Consider the following 26123-nt stretch of genomic DNA (forward strand, 5'->3'; position numbering starts at 1 on the left):
GAAAAAAAGGAGGACATGTTTCCTACTTCAGCCACTGTAAGTTAATTTCTCAATCCCATCATAGAACAGATAGTCTTAAAGAAAGTCTTAAAGAAACTCAGCTTTAAGATACATGATTTTCCTTGCCAGAAAACCATCTATAACAAATGAGCCTTTCTGGGCCTTTTTTTTTTTAATAAAAAAATTATATTACACTATATCTAAGGTCCCCTCAACCTCTGGACTTCTGCCATTTAATATTATTTTCTGTTCCTTCAGTCACTTGGGGATAAGTTATCTGGAAATCCTTAATCCTTCTGATGTATTTTTCTCTTTTGTTTCTAGTTGATTAAAGTAGCATTTGATGAAGAAGTGAGTCCAGAAGTAGTAGAGATCTTTAAGAAGCAGCTAATGAAGTTCCGTTATCCTCAGTCCATTTTCACCACCTTTGCTTTTGCTGCTGGACAGACTACCCCACAAATAATTTTACCCAAACAGAAGGAAAAGAACACCTCCTTCCGGTAAGAAGACAGATTTCTTCATGTCAGCCTTTTCATAGCTCCTGGTCAGGGGAAGTGACCCATCCTTCGTGTCATTGCATACATGAATGTTCTTTTTGTCTGCCATTCTGTCAAGCCTGTTGGACCAAACTCAGAAAGTTATGCAACAGCAGCACTGATATATGGCACAGGCTTCAAAAACTAAATGCTACAAGAGGTTTTAACCAATATGTCCATTACTCATGATCTGTTCTTAGATGTGAAATTCTTTTCCCCCTTTGTCCCATATTGATCCCTTGCTAACTGCCTTTGAGCAAGCCCTTCAAAGTTTTCTTTGATATCCAGGCTTAGCAGACAGTTTTGCCTTGACCTAGAGATAGTACCCTTTATTTTTTCTTTTTCTGTAACTTTTTGTTTTGGTACAATTTCAAATTTACAGAAAAGTTACAACATAACACAAAGAATTCCTGTATACCATTTACCCAGATTCACCAATTATTTATGTTTTGCTCCATTTTCTTTATCATTCTCTCATATATATTTTTTCTAAACCATTTGAGTTATATACATAGTGCCCCTTTATCCTCAGATGTATCAATATATATTTTCTAAGAAGAAACTATGGTTTATAACCAGGAAATTTAATTGGTATAAAATTTTTATCTAACTCAGAGTCCTTATTCAAATTTTGCTGATGATCATTTATAGGTACTTTTTTTTTCTGCCTAGTACAGGATCCAGTCCGGGATAAGGCATTGCATTTAGTTGTTATATTTCTTTGTAGGACCCCTTATTTTCTGATGAAAATTTTTAGTAATTTATGTTGAAACTTTTATATCTTATATCTTTTATATCTAACTTTTATATCTTTTATATCTTGGTTATTACAAAATAACAATTGCTTAAAATTTATCTTCAATTAGTGATAAAATATAGGGGCCAAAAGTTCAGTTCACTCATCATTAATCACTTATAATTTGGGCATCTGCCAGTACAAATTACCTATTAAGGAGTACTCTGCAGATGTTGGAGAAAAGCCCTTTCCTTTGCCTAAAAGTGGGGTAGGCCAGAGATTATAGAAGAGTTGAGGTTCCAGACAGTGTGTGATTACTAAATTACAGAGCTGACCACCTGTATCACTGTTACCTGGTAAGTGAAAGGGACCGTGCAGATCCAGAAATGATACACTAAGACATGAGCAGCTTCCTAGGTATTTACAGCAGTGAGCTAAGTATCTTGTCATAGCTCTGTGGAGTCACAGAGGAGCCTGTTACATCTATTATTCCAACTCTCTGTGGAAGATACAAAGCTTTATATGGTGTTTTATGTTTAGAATCTATGGACTATGGGAAGAAATACCAACATACATACACACACACACATATAAAATCAACCTTTTTGTATCAAGCTTAATCTATCCAGCTGCAAAAGAGATATAGCAATTTTAAGATTTAAAACACCTTAGAATTTTCTTGGCTATGTAAAGGTTTACAGTGTTAGAAGAAAGGACACCACACATACACACTTAAACATGGTGCCTAACTATAACTGTCCTATGATCTCAATGGAAAGCCTATGAGTTAGTAAAAAGAGTTTGAATTAATAGAGAAGGGGGCAGATTGGCTTCGATGCGGTAAGTCTTCTGCCAGCATAGTTTGTGGGAACTGGTGGAGGCAGTGGCATAGATAACCAGAGTGTGTTAGGTGCGTGTTTGACCAAAAAGCCAAACTGAGTTTAGATTTGAGCTAAGTGGCTTGTGTGCCACTCTACGTTCTTGCCTACAACTGTAATGATGACAACAACATTTTATAGGAAATTAGTCTATTGCCATATAAAAAATTATCTAAAGAAAGAAAGGCTTACTAAAGGTCTGGACAATCCTAGTAGTAGCTGTAGGTATGGAGAAGAAACGAGTTGAGCTATGTAGGTATCAAAAAATGTAAATGGTGTCCTCATATTAAATTGATTGTCTCTTTGATTTTATGACTTATAGCACCTTCTCAAAAACAATTGTGAAAGGTGCCAAAAGGGCAGGGAAAATGACAATTGGGCGGCAATATTTATTGAAGAGGAGGACAGGGACAATTGTGGAAGAGAGAGTGAATCGTCCTGGATGGAATGAAGAAGATGACATATCAGGTATGTGAGAACTCCTTTCTCCTTTATGAATCAGTTTTATTCTTTCTTATGTGAGTAAGAATAAGAGACTCAGATGTAGTTGCCCTTAAACTTTGACTTACAAGAACCTAGATCTCATAAGAAGATTGGAGGCACTTACCAGCTTTTCAGTTATTTTCTCAATATTCCATTGTTCAGATAAGATTTTGCTAAATTATACTTCTCTTTTACTAAATCCACAGACCTGGTTGGCCATTGTTACATGGGTCTCATCAAAGGGAGAAAGAAAGAAACCCCAGTGCATGGGAAATTTAGATATAAAGTAATCCCCTGTACCTTATTATTATGCAATAAGAATAAGAAAACAAGGACATTGGATATTCAAAATTAAAGATTTGGGTTTGAGATAAGAACACTGTGGGTACACTTAATCAAAATGAAGGACCAAAGATGAAGAGATTCTTAGATGGTAAGAAAAAAAAAGCCTTGTAAATATTTAAAAGGACAGAATCTGAGAAGCTGAGGTACCTCTCAGTTGGGAAAACAGAGTTAGGAAACCAATTGCAAAACGTCTTATTGACTGTTTTCTGTTCCTTAACCCACTGTGGAGTATGTTTATAAAACTAACACTAGGGAGAATCTGATCTCTAATAGGAGGCAGGATGTCTTTCCACCCTTTCTCTTTTCAGGATCTTAGAGCCAATCACCTGTGACTATACCACTATTACTTCTACTAATAACAATAAAGACATTTTGAAGAAAGAAACTTCATGTTTAGAGAGATCACTGGTCAAAAGTCCCCATTTCAGTGTGTGTATCTACATACTCTGAGAGCGATGAAAAGACCCACCATTGCATTACTGGAGTGACCCATTTGTTGGAACCCTGGCCTCCTTACAGTCACATGGAAAGCTGTAAAAAAATTAGCCATCAGTATTGATTCTTCTAATTTGAAGTTTTTATGATTACACAGAAGAAAAACTATTATTCTATGATATTTATTCCACCAAAAGACCAATTATATGATGCTTTTTGCTCCTCTGAAAATAAAAAGCCAACACAAAACCGATACCTGATAATATATTTGCATTGTGAAGTTCACAAACTAAAACACAAAGTCTTATGTTGGCAAATTGAATTAAAATTTTAAAAAATAAATTAAAACACAAAGTCTTGTATTTGTAGGGATAAGCTGTTAGGATTTTTTTTTCTTTAAATGCAAGAGAGCCATATCATTCCCTTTGACATTAGAACTTTGAATATATATCCAAAAATTCTGAAACCATAATGTGACTTCTCTCACTGTAGGAATAAGTAAGAAAGTAAATTAGGAGAGTTTTTAGCATGGAAATTTTTTTTTGTTGTTAGAACATGCAGTACCAATTAGGAATGTTGGGGGTTTTTCTTAAATCCTCCCTAAAATGCTTGATTATTGGGTAAATCCCTCCACATCTAAAATCTTAAGGGATTCTGCAACCTGTGATTGCAAAATTATGAGGGAGTTTCCCATGTATACCACATCCTCTGACAAAAATATTTTCCAAAAAACAGTATAACCTCTTGATACCTCTCTAAGAAAGGTCTATTCCCACAAGTGGACTTCTCCTTAATCTAGAAATTTCTAATAAAAGTCTGTGTTCTGGGACACCTGGGTGGCTCAGTGGTTGAGTATCAGCTTTTGGCTGAGGGCATGATCCCAGTGTTCTGGGATTGAGCCCTGCATCAGGCTCACTGGAGGGAGCCTGCCTGTCCCTCTGCCTATGTCTCTGCTTCTCTCTTTGTGTCTCGAATGAATGAATGAATGAATGAATGAATGAATATGTTCTGAAAAGTTAAATGAAACTTGGGTAATGAAGTTTGTGTAGTGATCATACTAAAGATAAATTTTACTTATGGGTTAGCCTCTGATAAGATTTAAATGTTTATTTTATAGAGTTCTAAATAGAAATCACTATACTTTGGCATTAATAAGCAAGCCTGAGGGCAGCCCCAGTAGCGCAGTGGTTTAGCGCTGCCTGCAGCCCAGGGTGTGATCCTAGAGACCCGGGATCGAGTCCCACATCGGGCTCCCTGCATGGAGCCTGCTTCTCCCTCTGCCTGTGGCTCTGCCTCTCTCTCTCTCTCTCTCTCTCTCTCTCTGAATAAATAAAATCTTAAAAAAAAAAAAAAAAAAGCAAGCCTGATTAAAACAGAAAAATGTGGCTAATGAATTCAAAATTTTACTATTTTTAGAAATTTTGAGTTAATTTCCCTGGCATTTTTTTTTAAACTTTGTTAATTTTTTTATTTAAGTAGTGTCTACATCCAATGTGGGACTCAAACTCACAACCCCGAGATCAGGAGTCACATGCTCTTCCCACTGCACCAGCCAGACATACCCCTTCTCTGGCATTTTGAGTTAATTTCCCTGACATTTTGAGCTCCTGAATTTTCTTTCCTGACTGTCCATTACTGTTTTAATATATGTTTGAACATAATGATTCTTCAAAGAATTAGCAGGACTTAATTTGTGATACACAAAGTGCCTGGAGCCCTAATATAAACCTCTCTTGGTTTAAGAATCCTCTACAAAAGGAAGCTTCTAATCTTCTAAGCTATATCATTTTTTCAAAATCTGTTTCTGCCTTCACAGTTTCAGATGATAGTGAACTCCCTACAAGTACCACTCTGAAGGCCTCAGAGAAGTCTACAATGGAACAGTTAGTGGAAAAAGCTTGTTTCAGAGACTATCAGCGTTTAGGTCTGGGAACCATAAGTGGCAGCTCTTCTCGCTCAAAACCAGAGTATTTTCGAATCACTGCCTCCAATAGGATGTATTCACTCTGCCGGAGGTAAGTCTCTTAGTGGGCCCCATAAAAACACTTTCTTTTCTCCCATTTTGTCTGAATAGGCTGTTTGTCCCCATAGCCCAGAGAGAGAAAAATATCAAAAAATTAGGAGCAAGATCTCCAGGGATATGTGTGTTTAAGGGACACTTTTTAGCAGCATAAGCAAGCATCTCCTTGGCATTCTCAGAAGTATAATTGTATCAGTGAACAGTGCCTAGGTTAGAGCGAAAGGATAAAGGTCAAAGTTTTTGTCCCCTTTATGATTTTTTTTCTTGTTTTTCTACCCCCATTTGCATCTTTTCTACCATGCCTGAAGATAACTTGAAATAAAAATAGGATTTGCCCAGACAAATAGTAGAGATGAAAGCCTGCTTGTAGGGCAGGGGTCCACAAACTTTCTCTTTAAAGGGCCATATGGTACACATTTTCAGTTTTGCAGACCATATGGTCTCATTGCACTACTTTGCCACAGAAGCAGTCATAGACAGTAAATAAGTGAATGGGTGGGGACTGTTTGGGCTGCATGCTGTAATTTGTTGCCCTAAGTGTAGGCAGGATTTTCTTATGCTAATTAGAATATTTTCAAGAGATATTTCTTAGAGAATGTAAATGAATGTATTTTCTTCTATTGTCATCTCTCACTGTTTCCTATGTCAGTTAAGTCCTATTCCATGCTTTTTTTTTTTTTTTTAACTACATTTCTGCCGTCCACAAGTTTAATCATTTTGATCTCCAGGTAAGTTGTTTCCTTTGCATTCATCAATTCCCAGTTTGACTGAGAAGAATAATACTGTGAAAGTACTTTGTATATTGCAAGCCTTGTATATATTTTAGAAAGTTATCTTAATGTTATTATTAGTTTCAACCTCTCTGATCCTGAAGAACTATGGATATCTTATTTTAAATGACAGTTTAAATTTACAAATACTTGTCCATCAGACACATGAAAAGATGCTCAACATCACTCATCATCAGGAAAATGCAAATCAAAACCACAATGAGATATCACCTCACCCCTGTCAGAATGGCTAAAGTCAAAAACACAAGAAACAACAGGTGTTGATGAGATTGTGGAGAAAAAGGAACTGTCATACAGTGTTGGTGGGAATACAAACTGGTGCAGCCACTCTGGAAAACAGTATGGAGGGGTTCCTCAAAAAGTTAAAAATAGGGGATCCCTGGATGGCTCAGCGGTTTAGCACCTGCCTTCGGCCCACGGCGTGATCCTGGAGTCCCGGGATTGAGTCCCACATCAGGCTCCCTGCATGGAGCCTGCTTCTCCCTCTGCCTGTGTCTCTGCCTCTCTCTGTCTCTCATGAATAAATAAATAAAATCTTAAAACAAAAAAAAGTTAAAAATAGAGCTACCCTATAGATCCATTAGTCACACAACTGGGTATTTACCCAAAGAATATGAAAACACTAATTCAAAAGAATATATGCATCCCTATGTTTATAGCAGTATTATTTACATTAACCAAATTATGAAAGCAGTCCAATTGATGAATGAATAAAGAAGATACACACAATAGAATATTACTCAGCCATAAAATGAATGAAATCTTGCCACTTGCAACAGCATAGATGGATCTAGAGTATAACATGGATGGATCTGGAGAGTATAGTGCTAAGCAAAAGAAGTCAGTCAGAGAAAGACAAATACCATATGATTTCACTCATATGTGGAATTTAAGAAATACAACAAATGAACAAAAGGGAAAAAAAAGAGACAAACCAAAAAAACAATTTCTTAACTATAAAGGACAGATTATAACCAGAGGGGAGATAGGTAAAGGGATGAATGATATAGGCGGTGGGGATTAAGAATAGTTATTTTGGGGCGCCTGGGTAGTTCAGTCAGTTGAGTGTCCCAACTCTTGATTCCAGCTCATGATCTCAGGGTCATGGGATTGAGCCCCGAGTTGGACTCTGTGCTCAGAGTCTACTTGGGATTCTCCCTCTCCCTCTCCCACTTTTCCTCCCCCTGCTCACTCACACACACACACACTCTCTCTCTCCCCCTCTTCTCTCTGAAATAAATAAAATATTTGTTTTATTTTTTAGATTTTTAAATTTTTTTAAAGATTTTATTTATTTATTCAAAAGAGACACAGAGAGATGCAGAGACATAAGCAGAGATAGAAGCAGGCTCCATGCAGGGAGCCTGATGTGGGTCGATCCCGGGACTCCGGGATCATGCCCTGGGCAGAAGGCAGACACTTAACTGCTGAGCCACCCAGAGATCCCTAGATTTTATTATTTATTTGACAGAGAGAGAAAACACAAGCAGGGGGAGCAGCAGAGGGAAGGGAGAAGCAGACTCTCCACTGAGTAGGAAGCCCAATGCGGGGCTTGATCAAGGACCCTGAGATCATGACCTGAGCCAAAGGCAGATGCTCAACCAATTGAGCCACGCAGGCATCCCTAAATAAAAACTTTTTAAAAAAGAGTACAGGGCTGCCCGGGTGGTTCAGCGGTTTAGTGCCGCCTTCAGCCCAGGGCCTGATCCTGGAGACCCGGGATCAAGTCCCACATCAGGCTCCCTGCTTGGAGCCTGCTCTTCCCTCTGCCTGTGTTTCTGCCTCTCTCTCTCTCTCTCTCTCTCTCTCTCTCCCTCTCTCTCTCTCATGAATAAATAAATAAAATCTTTTCTTAAAAAAAAAAAGAGTACAGTTATCCTGATGAGCACTGTGCAATGTACAGAATTGTTGAATCATTATATTGTAACCTGAAACTAACAACACTGTATTTTAACTATGTTACAATTAAAATTAAAGAAAGAAAAAAGCCAAAGACATGGATTGAGTGAGAAGTTTAAAGTAATTGGTGCTGAGGCACCTGGGTGGCTCAGTCAGTTGAGCATCTGCATTTGGCTGAGATCATGATCCTGGGGTCTTGAGATCAGGCCCTGCGTCAGGGTCCCTGCTCAATAGGGAGTCTGCTTCTCCCTGTCTCTCTGCCTGTTATCCCCCTGCTTATGCTCTCTCTCCCTCTCTCTGTCAAATAAATAAGTAAAATCTTTTAAAAAAATAAAGTAATTGGTGCTTCTATTGGAGATAATAGAGGAAAAGGCAATGTTAAGGAACTTACTGCTGGGAGGAAATCCTCAGGTCCAGGAAGCCAAAATGAATCCAAAGGAAAAAAATCCTCATTAGAGCTATTGAAGTGAACCCACAGACCATCTAAGGAAAAAGAGGACATCTTAGAAGCAGGCAAAGAAAAGAGACAAATCACCAAAACAGGAATATCAATGATGAATGTCATTTCAACAGCAACAATATAAGTGAGAAGGCAATGGAATCATATCTTCGATAGGCTGAGAGAAAATAATCATCAATGTAGGTTGTACACCCAACAAAAATATTTTCCAAAAAAAGACAATTGAAAATATTTTTAGGAAAAAAAATGTATTATAAATAAACACCAATGTGAAACTTAAGAAACAAGTTGGAAATACAGTTTTGAGATTTGGGCCAAATAAAAATTTTGCATTAAGTACTGAAAGATTGTGATTATGTTCAGTATTCAATAATTTTCCTGGATATTCTGTCCTTCTAACTAAATTCTCTTTGTAGGTAGTGTAAATAGTGGTATCAGGGTGTATTGTCCTGCTGTGTAGGAAGCTTGCTATAAAAAATCATGCCTGCTAATGCAAAAATAGGCCTCATTTATCATTTCAATCTGTCAGAAAGAAAATAAAATAGATCACTTATTAGAACACTTACAAAATGTTTATAGTGATATATATCCTTCAAAGAATATATCAGTAGGAAAGTAATGGAATAATAAAATAATCCAAAAGAAGGCAGGAAGGAGAGAAAAGGGAACAGAGAAAATAGAAAGCAAATGGTAAGATGGTAAATTTAAATTCAAATATATCAGTAATTGTAAAAATTGTTATAAATTGACTAAATATTCCAATTAAAAGAAAAAATATTACCAGAATTTTCTAAGAGCTTTATGCTGCTTTTAAAGGAGATATCATATATCAAGAATACAAAAAGGTTGAAAGTAATAGGATAGAACATTGCAAAACTGCCTTTAAAGAAAAAAATCACAGTGGGGAAGCCTGGGTGGCTCAGTGGTCAAGGGTCTTTGCCTTCGACTCAGGGCGTGATCCTAGGGTCCTGAGATTGAGTCCCATATCTGGCTGCCAGTGGGAAACCTGATTCTCCCTCTTTCTATGTCTCTACCTCTCTGTCTCTTGTGAATAAATAAATAAAATCTTATAAAAATTAAAATTAAAAATATTACAATGACAGTTCATTATGACCAAGTGGAATTTATTGCAGGAATACAAAACTGGCTTGAAAAACTGAAAATCAGGGATCCCTGGGTGGCGCAGCGGTTTAGCGCCTGCCTTTGGCCCAGGGCGCGATCCTGGAGACCTGGGATCGAATCCCATGTCGGGCTCCCGGTGCATGGAGCCTGCTTCTCCCTCTGCCTGTGTCTCTGCCTCTCCCTCTCTCTCTCTCTGTGTGTAACTATCATAAATAAATTAAAAAAATTTTTTTAAATTGAAAATCAGTCAGCATAATTCACCATCTTAAAAGAATTAGAAAGAAAAATATGTTGCATTCCAGAAGGCGAATCAAAGCAGAAACGGCTGTTGTGAACTGGTCCAAGGCATGCAGTGATGGAAGGTCCTGGAGACAGTACATAGCAGAACAACCAGACAGGAGATTCCTCTAGGCCAGAAAGGCAAGGGAGCCTTAGGGGCATGTGATCCTCAGGCCCACCGTTACCCCCTCCTCCTATGGAAATTAGTGCACAAACTTTGAATGTTTGCCGCTGGAGGATCTCAAACTCAAGCTTAGAACTTCCAGAACAAGTAAACTGTGAAAATGGGGCTAAAATATTTCCTTTTTTTTTTTAAGATTTCCAAATTAATAATATTTTTTAACTCCAAGAAAAAAAGAAAAACATAATTATATACAGAAAAGTATTTTATCAAATATACATTTATGGTTTTTAATACAACTCTTAGCAAACTAGAAATAAGCTCTTTTTAAAAAAATTTATTTATTCATGAGAGATACACAGAGAGAGGCAGAGACACAGGCAGAGAGAGAAGCAGGCTTCTTGCAGGGAGCCCGTTGCAGGACTCGATCCCAGGACCCCAGGATCACACCTGAGCCAAAGGTAGACTCAACCACTGAGCCACCCAGGTGCCCCAAAATAAGCTCTTTAGTGTCTAAAAAAATCCTACAGCAATAATTATTTTATGAGAAAATAGTGAAAACTTTTACTCTAAGGTCAGAACAAATTAAGGATGACCACTTTTACTCAGTGTTATACTAGAGACACTACAAAGTGCCAAAAGACTAGAAAAATAAACAAAGACATGAAGATGAAGAGAAAGAAAACTATCGTTACTCACAGATGACTTGATTATATACACAGAAAATCTGAAGGAATCTACAAATATACCTTTAAAGTTAGTACATGAATTTAGTTAGGCCACTGGTACAAGATTATTATACAAAAATTACCATTATATGTACCAAAAGCAAATAATTTAAAAATGCAATTTTAAGTGATTTTATTTTGGTACTACTGATACTATTTAGAGTAACTCTAAAAAGCATTTCTGAGGAATAAATCTAATGAAAAATGTGCAAGACTTCTACATGGAACAGTCAAAATAATACTGAGGATCATTAAATATATAAATAAATAGATATTTCATGTTCTTGAATTAGAATTACTCAATATTTGAAAACTATAATTTTTCCAGAAAATGGTCTGTAGATTGGGTGTAGTCCCATTCAAAATCCCAGCAAAATGTTTATGGAAAATAAAAAGATGATTCTAAGAGTTACATAAAAATACAAAAGGTCAGGAATAGTCAGTATAGTCTTATAGAATAATACTATAGGATGCCTAGACTTTTTTATAAAGCTACAGAATTAAAATAGTATGGGATTCACACAAGGATAGTCAAACAGACCATTGGGAATATAAAACAGCTTAACATATATGGACACTTTATTTTGGATAAAGATAGCCCTTAAGAGTAGTCAATAAAAGATGTTTTATCAGTAAATGGTACTAGATATCTATACAAGAAAAAAGTTGATTTTTATACGTACATTATACCACACACAAAAATCAATTCACGTTAGTCTGTAGATCTACATGTAAAAGGTTAAGACAATAAAGCTTCTAGAAGATAGGAGAATATCTTCATAACCTTGAAGTAAGAAAAGAATTCTGGGATCCCTGGGTGGCGCAGCGGTTTGGGCCTGCCTTTGGCCCAGGGTGCGATCCTGGAGACCCGGGATCGAGTCCCACGTCGGGCTCCCAGTGCATGGAGCCTGCTTCTCCCTCTGCCTGTGTCTCTGCCTCTCTCTCTGTGTGTGACTATCATAAATAAATAAAGAAAAAAAAATTAAAAAAAAAAAATTCTGGAGGAAGGAAAAGCACTATCCAAAAGGAGGGGATTAATAAATTAAGACCTTCTGTAGATAACATCAGAAAACATCGTTAAAATAATTAAAAGGCAATAAAAAAATGACAGGAGTCTTAAACAGTCACTTCATCAAAAAAGATATCCTTTTGCCAATAAATATTGAAAAGATACTCAAACTATTAATCTTTAGATGAATGGAATTTTTTTTTTTTTTTTTAGAAATTGAAGTCCCAATGAGACTACTTTATACCTGCAAAAATGGCTAAAATTTAAAAGACTAACAACAAAAGTGCTAGTAAAAATGTCAAGCAAATGGATCTCTCATTTATTGCTGGTGGGACTGCAAATTGATTAAACAACTTTGGAAAGCTGTCTAGCAGTATCTACTAAACATCTAAACATCTATTGAACATACATATAACCTGTTATCTGCCAGAATTCCCAAAAGACACCTATGGGAATGTTCATGGCAACATTTTTCTTACATAGTCAAAAACTAGAAACTATTCAAAATCAACAATAGATAGTGTAACCACATAGTGGGATACTGTACAGCAGTGAAAACAAACTATAGCTATATTCAATAGCATGGATGGATCTCACAGTAATGTTGAGTAAAATATGCAAAAGAATAAGTTCTATTTGTTCCATGTTTTTTTAATCCAAAAATAGGGGACACCTGGGTGGCTCAGTGGTTGAGTATCTGCCTTTGGCTCAGGGTGTGATCCCAGGGTCCCAGGATCAAATTCTGCATCAGGCTCCCCACAGGGAGCCTGCTCCTCCTCACTCTGCCTGTGTCTCTGCCTCTCTCTCTCTCTCTGTGTCTTTCATGAATAACTAAATAAAATCATTAAAAATTTTTTAAAGAAATAGAGGGCCCTATAGAAGACATGAATAGACAATTTCCCAAAAACATACAGATGTCCAACAGACACGTGAAAGGTGCTCAACATCAGTTATCATCAAAGAAATGCAAATCAGAACTACAATGAGTTACCACCTCACACCAGTCAGAATGGCAAAAATCAAAAACAAGAAATAACAGATGTTGCCAAGGATATGGAGAAAGGAGAACTCTCTTACCCTGTTGGTGGGAATGCAAACTTCTGCAACCACTCTGGAAAACAGTATAGAGATTCCTCAAAAAGTTAAAAATAGAGCTATTCCACAATCCAGTATTTGGTACTTAGCCAGTATTAGGTACTTAGCCAAAGAATACAAAAATACTAATTCAAAGAGATACACATATCCCAATGTTTGTAACAGTATTATCCACAATAGCCAAATCATAGAAATAGGTCAGGTGTCCATCAACTGATGAATAGATAAAGAAGAGATATATATATATATATTATATACTTATAATGGAATATTACTCAGCTATAAAAAAGAGTGCAATCTTGCCATTTGCAATGACATGGTTGGAGCTGGAGAGTATTTTACTAAGTGAAGTAAATCACTCAGAGAAAAACAAATACCAGATGATCTCACTCATATGTGAGATTTAAGAAACAAAACAAATGAGCAAAGGGAAAAAATAGACAAACCAAGAAACAGACTGTTAACTCTAGAGAACAAACTGATGGTTACCAGAAGACAGGTGGGTGGGGTCATGGTTCAAATAGGTAGGTGATGGGGATTAAGGAGTGCACTTGTGATGAGCTCAAGGTGCTGTATGGAAGCACTGAATCACTATCTTGTACACCTGACACCAACATTTCACTGTATTTTACGTAACTGGAATTTAAAAACTTAAAAAAAATAGAGGGCCATAATAATGGAATTGCTTCTTTTCATCAATTTGTAGTATAGAAAAATGCAGCATAAACTGCATTTTCTCCCCCTTCTCTCAGCATTGGCTTATATTAAGATAAGGGATTAGAAATTCTAGAAATGGGGGATCCCTGGGTGGCTCAGCGGTTTAGCACCTGCCCCTTTGGCCCAGGGCATGATCCTGGAGTCCCAGGATCGAGTCCCACATCAGGCTCCCTGCATGGAGCCTGCTTCTCCCTCTGCCTGTGTCTCTGCCTCTCTCTCTCTCTCTCTCTGTGTCTCTCATGAATAAATGAATAAAATCTTTAAAAAAAAAAATAAATTCTAGAAATGGGTAGTTGTGATGGTTGCACAATATAGTGAATGTACTTAATGTCACTGATTTGTATAATTAAATATTGTTAACAAATTAAATGTTATATTAGGTATATTTTACCACAGAAAAGATGATCAGGGGCATCTGGGTGGCTCAGTCAGTTGAGCATCCAACTCGATCTTAGTTCAGGTCTTGATCTCAGGGTCATGAGTTAAAGCCCTACTTTGGGTTCCATGCCAGGCATTGAGCCTTCGTCAGAAAGAAGATCAAACATAGATGCAAATATATAAAACTAGAGGTTGGGGGGTTACTAATATGAAATGTCTTTAGTATAATATTGCTAAATAAACTAAAGGAAATGACTCTGAAACCTGCCTATCTTCTTGTGTTTCCTAATCTATAAAAACAAAGTATTCAAAAAAAAAAGTATTCCTGTCTATTTTGTATTTTCCCAGCGTCATATCCTGTAACTTTATGAGCTAATCTTGTTTTAAAAATTATCAACATGTAGTGTTAATAAGATATTTAGACTTATTTTAACATTTGAGCATACTGTTTTATACCAGAAATCATTTGGTTTTGATTTTTAGTTCTTTCACTATCTCAGACAGGCTGCTATGAGTGTATTCTATGCTCAGTTGTCATTTCAAAATGCAGACTAATGAGTTGACAATTTGGCTTGTCATCTTTATAAAGTTTATTTTAATCCAGTAATCCTACAATCTTTAATTTATTTATTTATTTTTATTTTTTGAATAATAAATTTATTTTTATTGGTGTTCAATTTACCAACATACAGAATAACACCCAGTGCTCATCCCATCAAGTGCCCCCCTCAGTGCCCGTCACCCATTCATCCCCACCCCACCCTCCCCTTCCACCAACCCTAGTTCGTTTCCCAGAGTTAAGAGTCTTTATGTTCTGTCTCCCTTTCTGATATTTCCTACCCATTTCTTCTCCCTTCCCCTCTATTCCCTTTCACTATTATTTATATTCCCCCAAATCAATGAGAACATATAATGTTTGTCCTTCTCCGATTGACTTATTTCACTCAGCATAATACCCTCCAGTTCCATCCACATTGAAGCAAATGATGGGTATTTGCCATTTCTAATGGCTGAGTAATATTCCATTGTATACATAAACCACATCTTCTTTATCCATTCATCTTTCGATGGACACCGAGGCTCCTTCCACAGTTTGGCTATTATGGACATTGCTGCTAGAAACATCGGGGTGCAGGTGTCCCGGCATTTCATTGCATCTGTATCTTTGGGGTAAATCCCCAACAGTGCAATTGCTGGGTCATAAGGCAGGTCTATTTTTAACTCTTTGAGGAACCTCCACACAGTTTTCCAGAGTGGCTGCACCAGTTCACATTCCCACCAACAGTGCAAGAGGGTTCCCTTTTCTCTGCATCCTCTCCAACATTTGTGGTTTCCTGCCTTGTTAATTTCCCATTCTCACTGGTGTGAGGTGGTATCTCATTGTGGTTTTGATTTCTATTTCCCTGATGGCAAGTGATGCGGAGCATTTTCTCATGTGCATGTTGGCCATGTCTATGTCTTCCTCTGTGAGATTTCTCTTCATGTCTTTTGCCCATTCCGTGATTGGATTGTTTGTTTCTTTGGTGTTGAGTTTAAGAAGTTCTTTATAGATCTTGGAAACTAGCCCTTTATCTGATACGTCATTTGCAAATATCTTCTCCCATTCTGTAGGTTGTCTTTTAGTTTTGTTGACTGTATCCTTTGCTGTGCAAAAGCTTCTTATCTTGATGAAGTCCCAATAGTTCATTTTTGCTTTTGTTTCTTTTGCCTTCATGGATGTATCTTGCAAGAAGTTACTGTGGCCAAGTTCAAGAAGAGTGCTGCCTGTGTTCTCCTCTAGGATTTTGATGGAATCTTGTCTCACATTTAGATCTTTCATCCATTTTGAGTTTAATTCAAGTTGACAAAAAGTAGTATATAAGGCAAAGGAATCGTCAGTTTAACAGAGGGCTTTTTAGTAATTCCACATAGTTTTATTTTCTAAGTTTAGGTTATTCCATAGGAGTCTACAGTATTGCTAAAGCGGTCTTATTTCAAAAAAGGCTGTAGATTAATGAATTTATTTAGCTGCTCTCACCACCTCAGTTATTTCTTCTCAATCCCTAAAGAAATGAGTTGAAAGTAAGTTCCATGTTTAAAAAATATGTCTTCCCCCTCAACCAGTATGTTTCTGAGTCTTAGAAAATTACAGACTATGATGATATTCATGTTCTCATATTCTCTGTCCCCCCTCCCCATTTCTTTCCTGTTCTCCTATTCCCCCCACCCCCTGCCACCCAAATCATTCTCTCCTTTCCACATCCCTGAAGCTATCCTGGCCTTTTAGTTGTACCTCAGGCTGTACAAGACAGTAGTTTACCAAGAGTTGCACGCTGCTATCGACACAATCGCCTGCCTGTTGTATGTTGGAAGAACTCAAGAAGCGGTACCCTGCTTCTCCGATCTGGAGGATTCCATGGCAAGGGAGTGGTTGGTCTTTTCAAATCTCAGAACTCCCCCCAGGCAGGTAAGCATCTCTCTACAACACAGTTAATGATCCTTTCACTTCAGAGAATTCCTAAAAATAAAGGAAGTAATATCTGGGAATGTCATTTATGCCCTTATATTGAGCCTTCTCTCACATGCAGGCTTTCCACTGTGCAAAATAAAACATGTACTACTTGACAGTGAGGGCCCACACCTTGAATTTGACATCTTGGCTTAATATGCCTATCTATATATGGGTTTTAATAGAAATTATCATAATAAAATTTTTGGTTCTAGGCTATTTTTATTTCAGCAAGCCAAGGTATCCACAGATGGAACCTAGATTATGCTAACCTTTTTCTTTCCTTCTGGGAAACATCCCAATATATTTAACAGCTTCAGAGGCAAGTAGGGATTCTCTGTACCACGTAACATGAGATATTTTATCTCATTCCTACAAGTCACACACACACACATACAAGTCAGCAAACTAATGACCAAAAAGCTGCCTTAAAGACTCTCAAGGAAAGGATATTTTAGGAAGCTAGAGGAAGGCCAACTTAAGAAAGCAGATAGTGCTGCTGCCCTGTTTTCTGAGGATATTTTTAAACACTATCTCTGAGGTCTTGAAATCAGGAGCTATATTTTGCTGACCTTTCCCATAACTTCTAGCTTATAGTAGATGCTCAATAAAATTAAACACTAGACCATCAAGATATCAGATCCAATTTAGGGACGACTATGTTCTTAACTGTTTAGAAACGAGGTAAGTTCTATGGTTCAGAGGTAAAACAATGTGCTTTTGATATCTCTTTTTTATTCTCATATATTTCTCTCCTGAAAGTTAAAAATTGGCCAGTGCCTCTTTAACCATTCACTTGACTAAAAGCAGCACACACACATCATCATCATCATCATCATCATCATCATCATCATCATTATTATCCCACCTGTCTTGGAGTCTCAACATTGGTATAATTAAAGGCAATTGGCTTTGAACTATTTTTGATAACTGAGGAATCCTCCCAAGCCATATAGTAAATATAATAGAATGGAGCATATGTAAGTTAGGTAAAGTGAGGGAATCATTTCAGGAACACTAATAAGCATATCACTGAGCTTTTCATTGGAAAAAATTGAAATTATTTTATTCCACTGGTTTCTGATATTTTAAATCTAATATAAAAATATTTCATATTTTTTGAGCTCACACATATGCTTATATTTTAATATCTTTGAAATTGGAATGTGACCTTAAAATTGATGTGATCTGAAAGAATTGTCACATTTTAAAAGGAAGAATTTTTAATTCTTAGTACATAAAAGAATGGTGCATCTTATAATTGATGACATTTTAGAATTTATAATAAAATTTAGAATTTTATTGTATTTATAAAATACAATGGCATCTTAATGTTTGTAAAGTATAATTATGCTAATTTTTTTATATTCAAGATATAAGAAAATTTGTTGACACCTATTGTCCTTCTAACGAGTCCCTAATGATGCCTCTTTAAAGTGCCTGGGCCAATTTCAGTGATTCTTTGCTCTGTACAAACCAGTTTCAGACTACCTCAAACCTAGAATTGCTCTCACATTTATTTCCCTCTGTGCATCCCTCTGTCCCTCTCTTAGAAGGACCAGGGAATCTGGCAGTAGCTATTGCTACCTTCTCCTCATTTTCCTTTACTCTTCTGCAACAAACCCCTACAAGTTTGTGTGCCCTGTTAGACCTGTATGGCAGAACTAGAAGAAAGCTACTTGACATGGGGAATTCTCACCTCTGCGCATTCAGGGATGCCAAGGGAACCCACTCCATCCTCTGCTCCCAGATAGTAGCGTGGACAGGATAATTAAGGGAAATCATCAGGGAGATGTTGCCTTTTGTGACTCTTCACTTATGAATTGCTTACATAATGAGAAGCTACACCTATGCTTCAAACGACAGCCCTGTGCTGATTTTCCAGACCTGGGCTCTTTCTGGGAGGATGACGAGGCAACCAAGAATAGGTGTGGTGAAACCAATATCATAAGACGATAGCCATCTAATAATTTACAGCTTTGAGTGGGGCAAGTTTCTATATTTGGGTGTGGTAACTTGAAGATTATATACAGAAAGAATAAGATAGGTAGGTAGATAGATAACTCTTATTAACAGAGACAGTTTGTTTTATTCACTTTTTCTTTTATAGCTCCTACCTCCTCTTTAGAATCCTCCAGTAGCATAGAACAAGAAAAATACATGCAAGCCTTACTGAACGCAGTTTCTGTGCACCAGAAACTTAGTGGCAGTAATACCCTTACCGTCAGGCCAGCACTTGCTCTGTCTCCAGGTAAGTACTAATCACACTTTTCTTCTTGACAGCTATGAAAGGTCAGATTCATTTCCAGGATTGGTCTCTTTAATTATTTATACTGTTCGTTTAGTACGACCCCTTAAAGCTTTATGCTGTGGGGCTATAACTTTAGCTCCTTTTACTTAAAAATCAGCATATTACTGTTAATGTCTAGTAACAGTAACCAAATGCAGGGATTCAGTTATTTACTTTTTAAAAGAGTAATAGGAGTGGAGAACATAAAGTCATCTCTTTTTTTCTTAGAATCTGTTTTATATAGACTTTAACATATTATTACAAATTGAATGTATAAGTTGAATACCAAACTATTAAATGCATATGTAGTAAATCATCATGTATAATTTTGAAATGCCTGAAATTTCTGCAGCCTTTTGTGATTTGTAGTACAGTTTGTTTTCACTAGATTTGGATGAAGCCATTAAGACTTGTACTAATATTCTGTTTCAGTTATCATGTGATGGAACCCCAAAGGGTTCATGTAGAGGTAACCCTAATGTGTTAGACACAGGAGCATGTGACTTGAAAAGTTGGTCTCCTTGGCTTAATCAGCTATTTGAATTAGCTCAGCATAAGCAGAAAGTGGCTTTTCTTGTAAAGTAACACCATGCATGCCTTGCTTCATTTATCATTAAATTCTCTGATTGCACTTGCCAAACCTAACTCTCTATAATCTTGCAAATGTGTGTATCTCTGAGGAAATAGTAACAGTGCCTTGTTATCTCTATTAAAGCTGTGGGTACTTAAAAAGTACAATGTTTGGCAGCAATTAGACATGCTACACATGAAGATAACTTTTTGTCATTTGAGTAATGTTAACCTGAACGACCTGGTTTTTGTTCTTCTTTTTGGCTGACTTTCAGGGACTGAAAGGAGGACTTCAAGAATGTCCACTGTGCTTAAGCAGGTAGTGCCAGGACATTTGGATGTAAACCCATCCAATAGCTTTGCTCGAGGAGGTTAGTAAGATTGATTTTATAACTGAGCACTGATACAACCTTGAAATCAGAAAACTTTACTCTAGATAGTGCTATTTTAAATCAACTAATTATGGTTCAAATTGTCTTAATCACTCTTCTCTAAATACATGATCTAATTTGTTACTGGTATTGTGACAGATGAGTTTAGCCTCCTGGAACAAGAGGTATAATAATGCTGAAATCTTAGCTATTGATGAGTTTGGAAGCAGCAGCAGGAGGTAAGGGAAACATATCTCAATCAGTGGCCAGCCCTGCAAAACTCTACAGTGCTTCAGGTTTGCAGGGTAGAAAAGCTGACCACAGACGCATTAAGCAGCTAGAGGGAAGTAAGTAATCTGAGCCTCAAAGAGTTGTGCCTGTAATTTTTACTCCTGTTCTCTGAAATACTGGGTTAGGGAACAGAAGAGAATGATATCCAGGTTACTCTTTTTCCTCTGGGCTCTAGCTCCTGGCATAAGGAAGTAGAAAAAGGCCTGTATTGCTCATTTAGCTCCAGAGGTGATCCACTGTGGTCTCTGGAGATTATGTGAGATTCTTTTACTTTTCAGAGGAAATTCTGTATTTGCTCTTTTAGCTCCAGAGGTGATCCACATTGGTCTCTGGAGATAATGTGGGATTCTTTTACTTTTCAGAGGAAATTCCAAAGCAAGTATCTTGATTATAAAATCTCCTACTTCATACTGGATTCATAGAATCTTGGGCTTCTCACTCCTATGCAATGCTGAATCCCCTTGGAAATGTACCAAGTGAATGATCCCAGTTCTACTTGAACATCACCAGTAAAGGGAAATTCATTTCTTCCTAAAAGTAGTCTCTTGCGTTTGTAAGGAGCTCTTTATTTGTTAGAAAATTCTTTCTCATATTGATCTAAAAATCTGCCATTTTGTGGCTTTTACATATGGGCCCCCCTAGCTCAGCCTTCTTAAGTTAGAAAATTCTAAATCTTGATCTCCTATACCACAATCCTTTGAATTTAAAGCTGATACCATCTTTTCGCTCTTAGAATTTTCATTATCTCCAAATACCCCAATTCAAATGGTTGCCTTCTACTCACCATCTTTGTCACTTAGTGAACTCTCCATAGAGTTGAACTCATGCAGCCTAAGATTACATTAGATATGAGGATAGCTACATCACTAGGTTGACCCACACTTGAAATATCTTCCTATGTGCTCTTGTTCTTAATAATATACAGGACTAAAAAAAAAAAAAAAAAAAAATATATATATATATATATATATATATATATATATATATATATATATATACAGGACTAGCCTTGAGGATTGGTTTTTGAGCCTAAATATACCATGTGCTGTATCTATAAAATTCCATCTTTTTTTATATGGACTATTGTTTTAGACTTTGAATCCTGATACTGTCTTCCTGTGTATTAGCCTCTTGTCATGCATCAATTAGTTCTCTGCCGTCATGTAATTTGTTGTTTAAAAAATTGAGCAAACCAGAACTAAGAGCAGAAGTCTTCATCAAAATAATATAGAAGCCTCCTTAAGAAAGAAATTGTCTGTTAATATATAGTAGTTAAAACTCCTTCTAAAATCCACCTGGCCCATATTTCTAAATCTCTGCCAATCATTTTTTTTTAAGATTTTATTTATTTATTTATTTATTTATTTATTTATTTATTTATTTATATTTTGTTTATTCATAAGAGACACAGAGAGAGAAGCAGAGACACAGGCAGAGGGAGAAGCAGGCTCCACGTAGGGAGCCTGACACGGGACTCAATCCTGGGGCTCCAGGATCACTCCCTGGGCTGAAGGTAACACTAAACCACTGAGTCACCTGGGCTGCCCTCTGCCAATCTTTTTAATTCAATTTTTTCCATTCTTTCCAACTGTTAACTATATCACAAAAGATTATATAGTCAATTTACCATGACTCATTATAGGAATTAATGCTTTTTCCTAAGTAATCATAAATTATCCATTAGTAATCCATTATAGAATTTGGTTCAGAATCAACATAAAAGAAGGCTCTGTTTTACAAAATTCACTTTTTCCCCTTTTAGAAACCAAGATTACTATGCCCATCTCCTGGCTGTCATCCTGGTTCTTTTTTTTTTTTTTTTTTTTTTAAGATTTTATTTATTTATTCATGAGAGACAGAGAAAGCGAGAGAGGCAGAGACCTAGGCAGAGAGAGAAGCAGGCTCCATGCAGGGAGCTCGATGTGGGACTCAATCTCGAGACCCCAGAATCACATCCTGGGCTGAAGGCAGGCACTAAACCGCTGAGCCACCCAGGGATCCCCTGGTTCTTTAGATACTTTTTTTTCTGCCTCATTAGAACATTCTGCAACTGCAGGATTTCCTACTAGCTTTCAACCTTCTTCACTCATCTTCTGAATTAGTGTTTCAGGCCTGAAGGTCATTGTATTAGTTTGCTAGGGCTACTATAACAAAGTGCCACAAACTGGTTGTCTTAAACAATGATTGTCTCACAGTTCTCTGGAGGCTAGAAGTTCAAAATCAAGATGTTGTCAGGATTGATTCCTTCTGAGGGCCATGAGGCAGAATCTGTTCCATGCCTCTCCCCTAGCTGCTTGGTGGCTTACTAGCCATCTTTGGCATTCCGTAGCTTGTAGAAGCATCACTCAGGTGCCTTCATTTTTATCTGATGTTCTCCCTATGTGTCTGTCTCCAAATTTTCCCTTTTTTTTTTTTTTAACTTTTATTTATTTATGATAGGCACACAGTGAGAGAGAGAGAGGCAGAGACACAGGCAGAGGGAGAAGCAGGCTCCATGCACCGGGAGCCTGACGTGGGATTCAATCCCGGATATCCAGGACCGTGCCCTGGGCCAAAGGCAGGCGCCAAACCACTGCGCCACCCAGGGATCCCAAATTTTCCCTTTTTATAAAGACATTAATCATATAAAATTAGGGGTCCATCCCCCTCCAGTGTGACCTCGTCTTAACTAATTACGTTTGCAATAATCCTGTTTCCCAGTAGGGTCACTGAGGTACTCAGTAAGGGGTTAGGACTTCAACGTATGAGTAGGGGGTGGAGGCATACAGTTTAACCCATAACATTTATATATAGCTCTCCTCTGAATTTTTAAAATACCATTGTTTTAAAGTTTAAGATACATACGTCATTCTTATCATTTCTTTCTTGATGAATTCGAACATAAAATAGTACAATGACTGTCTCCTAAGGTTCCTGCCTGCTCTTTCTGTTGCCAAGAGCTCCTATCAGAATTTGGCTCAAGGTTGCAGTTCAACTTATTGCTTTGTTTACCATTGAAAGTTTATATTGTCAGTAAGGCATGTCAACAATTTTTCCCCATTCTGCTCATAAGTTTTGACTTTGTAAACTTCAAGAACACATTATTTATTCCTCCATTTGGCCAGATGACTTGTAATATAAATTTCAGGTACAAAATTACCTCTTCTAGGTAATTTTGCCTAGGACTTATGGATAGTCACCAATATGTTTGACCTACATTATCTTCTCTTTTTTCAATATTGGCCTCAGAACTCAGCCTTTTTTATGCAAAAGGATCCCAACTTATGGTCACATTCTAGTCATGAGTTCATTCTTTGCTATTCTCAAAGGTACCTAAAAGGCTATATTTACCTCTTACTGTCAAAAATCTATTTGATTTGTTTCTGACCCATTCTATACATAATGAGGCCATAATTATTATTTCTGACACCCTTCCCAAATATTTTCTTCTGAAAATTACTGTGAACATTGTGTTTCCTTACGACACTTTTTTGTTCCTAACCAGATGCCCATCGTTCTAGTATCTTAAACTAGGATCCAGAAACATAAATCTTACCTTTTTATTTCATCTCTTAATTCTTTTCTCCCAAAGCTTCCTAAATCTCCCAGGGTCCCAGTGGTTAACTGGAAGATGAGATGCTGCTGTTTCCTGGCGTGTTGGACTTATTCTTTGATCCCTAAAGCTGCTTCCTTTGTCTCTTCCGACAGTGTCATTCCTCCTCACTTAGAATAACAGGAATGGACTGGAGCAAGCAAGTTTGGGAAATCTTAGAAGATTCCCTATTAACATTGACTATGACAGGCAGACACAAACTCGTATGGGCCAAGTATAGACACTTACACACCTTACAAATAGTTCATTTCCTTGTACGTCCCCTCAATGAGAGGTTCTTCATTTTTCCAGATAGCTAGGCACCATTTCTTCAGAAGTTCCTCATCTACCCTGTGTGGGAAGACCCTCCTATCTCTAAATCTTCCATCTAACCTTCCTCTTTTTTTCTCTTCTCTGTATTTTTACTGTCTTTTCATTCCTTTCATTGTCATAGTCCTAGGTTCTGATTTTCTTCTTAGGTTATCTACACTATGTGCCTTTCTCACTGTGATGATGAGCCAGAGTTTAGATTGACCTCCACCTTCTCCATCACCCTTTTTTCAGTCAGGGCAATCACTTTGCATTCTGTGTTGATGAATTCCTAAGGCAGGGAAAGCAACTTCTTTTACACAAGAACCAATTAAGAAGTGAAGATGTGAATAAAGCACATTACTTTTCATTTATAAATTAAAATCACTTCCAAGCTTTATGGAGAAAGCATGTACTTCTAACTTGGATAAATTACTTTGTTGACTCGAAAAATGTCATGAAAGGGGCACCTGGGTTACCTAGTCAAGTGCAACTCTTGATTTCAGCTCAGGTCTTGATCTCAGGGTTGTGAGTTCTGTGCTGGTCGTGAAGCCTACTTTTAATTAATTAATTAACTTTTAAAAAGAAAATGGGTACTGCCTCCTAAATAAAAAATATAACAGCTCCGTATATTTGAGAAGTAACCACATGGAGGCTGGCTTTTAATTTTTCTTCCTATACACTTCCATGGCCCTTTATGTTTCTCTACATGTGGTATTTTATCCTTATAATAATCTCTAGGATATGTATTTTAAGAGTCTCTGAGAAATGAAGTGATTTGGCCAAGATCACATAGCAAATAGCATAACTGGTACTGGGATTGTTCAGTCCATTTCAATGCAGCATTCACTGAATATAGCTTGTACCTCATGCACCATGCTAGTCATAAGTCCACCTTGATAAATTCAGTATCCATCACCACATCCAACCCAAGTATCTTTTTCCTCTTCTCCTTTGGCCTGAACAGAGTGGAGGGAACAATACCAGTGCTTAGGAAACACTCATGTTTTGAACACCAGTGCATTCCCCCGGGTGGGATGAACTGCATATTTCTTCCCTGAAGCAATCCCCTTAGCCAGACCCTGCTGGACAGTTCCAGGACCACATGGTTGCTTACACAACAGGACACTAAGAGTTTGATTCAGTTACATTCAGGTTCAAACCACAGTGCTACCACTCAATGTGTGATTATTAAACAATTTAGGAAACCTTTTAATGCTCAGTGTCCTCATCTATAAAGTGCAGATAGTAAATAGTATCTAGTTTTAGAGTAGTTATGAGGAATAAGTGAAATAATGTATGTAAAGCACTTAGCTTAGTAACTGGTTCATAATAAGAACTCAATAAATGTTAGTTCCATGATTGCTGTTGTGATTATTAGTTATAGTTGCCTAATACTCCACTGAGATGGGAAGAAAGTCTACATTTGCATTTAAATTACCTTAAACCAGGTTGCTCCTCACAGGCCCAAGGCAAGAAAATTGAAGACTTATGCTCTAGGTCTAGGCCAATAATTTGCAAACTGTTTTGATCATGATTCATAGTTAAAAATACATTTTATATTATATTACAATATGTATTATATCAGGTAAAACTAAGTCACGATGCAAAATGTATATATACTAAAACAAAAACCACCAAGGGGGGTCTAATGCCTTTGGATAACATGACTGCCAGATGGCTTACAGTTCTCAAAGCCCTCTGCTGGCCCCATGTCACTAAAGGCCATTTGCTCATTGTTGATTTTCTGCTATGTAATGAACGTTTGGCAGTTTTTCATTAGTGAGCCTCTATTTGGGGAAGTGATTAATTTTTTTTTTATTATTTAATACCCTTCTTTTCATTCTCTCAGGGCAAATAATCAGAATTGAAGATACATTAGAATGGTCATAACAGCTCCAAATGTATCAATTTTCAAAAAGAAAATAATCCGCAACTGTTTGTAGTACCTATATATTAGGCTCTCAGCAAGGATACAAGAATAGATAGGATTAGGTCCCTACCCTTTGGAACACAAAATCTAGTAGAATAAAACTATGCAGTGTGATCACAGTTTAAATAGAGCTCTCTACAACTCTGGAGACAGTGAGGAATACTTTTCAGAGGAGTTCACATTTTTCCTGGATCTTAAGAGTTAGGGAGTTTATCAGGTAAAGGAGTGTGAGAATCTGTTCTAGGCAAAGGGCCCCACATACAAAACT

General features: G+C 37.1%; 1 protein-coding gene and 1 long non-coding RNA gene across 4 annotated transcripts in view; one reads left to right on the top strand and one right to left on the bottom strand.

The window, feature by feature from the left end:
- SBF2 (SET binding factor 2) overlaps positions 1–26123 on the top strand; it is a 461568-nt gene that overhangs the window by 397804 nt on the left and 37641 nt on the right. For 2 of the 3 annotated variants that reach the window (XM_077866518.1, XM_077866519.1), the window contains exons 24-29: positions 325–500; positions 2473–2618; positions 5230–5428; positions 16282–16478; positions 18631–18771; positions 19656–19751. In XM_077866518.1, the coding sequence (XP_077722644.1) occupies positions 325–500; positions 2473–2618; positions 5230–5428; positions 16282–16478; positions 18631–18771; positions 19656–19751 (955 nt within the window). The remainder of the gene's footprint in view (positions 1–324; positions 501–2472; positions 2619–5229; positions 5429–16281; positions 16479–18630; positions 18772–19655; positions 19752–26123) is intronic. The other variant, XM_077866520.1, reaches the window with a different exon arrangement.
- On the bottom strand, positions 153–1732 carry LOC144294687 (uncharacterized). Its single transcript, XR_013362082.1, has 2 exons — positions 1626–1732; positions 153–616 (listed from the first exon to the last, which is right to left on the bottom strand). It is a non-coding gene; the product is annotated as an uncharacterized LOC144294687 (long non-coding RNA).

This window comes from Canis aureus, chromosome 23 (assembly GCF_053574225.1).
Source record: "Canis aureus isolate CA01 chromosome 23, VMU_Caureus_v.1.0, whole genome shotgun sequence".
NCBI classification, from domain to species: domain Eukaryota; kingdom Metazoa; phylum Chordata; class Mammalia; order Carnivora; family Canidae; genus Canis; species Canis aureus.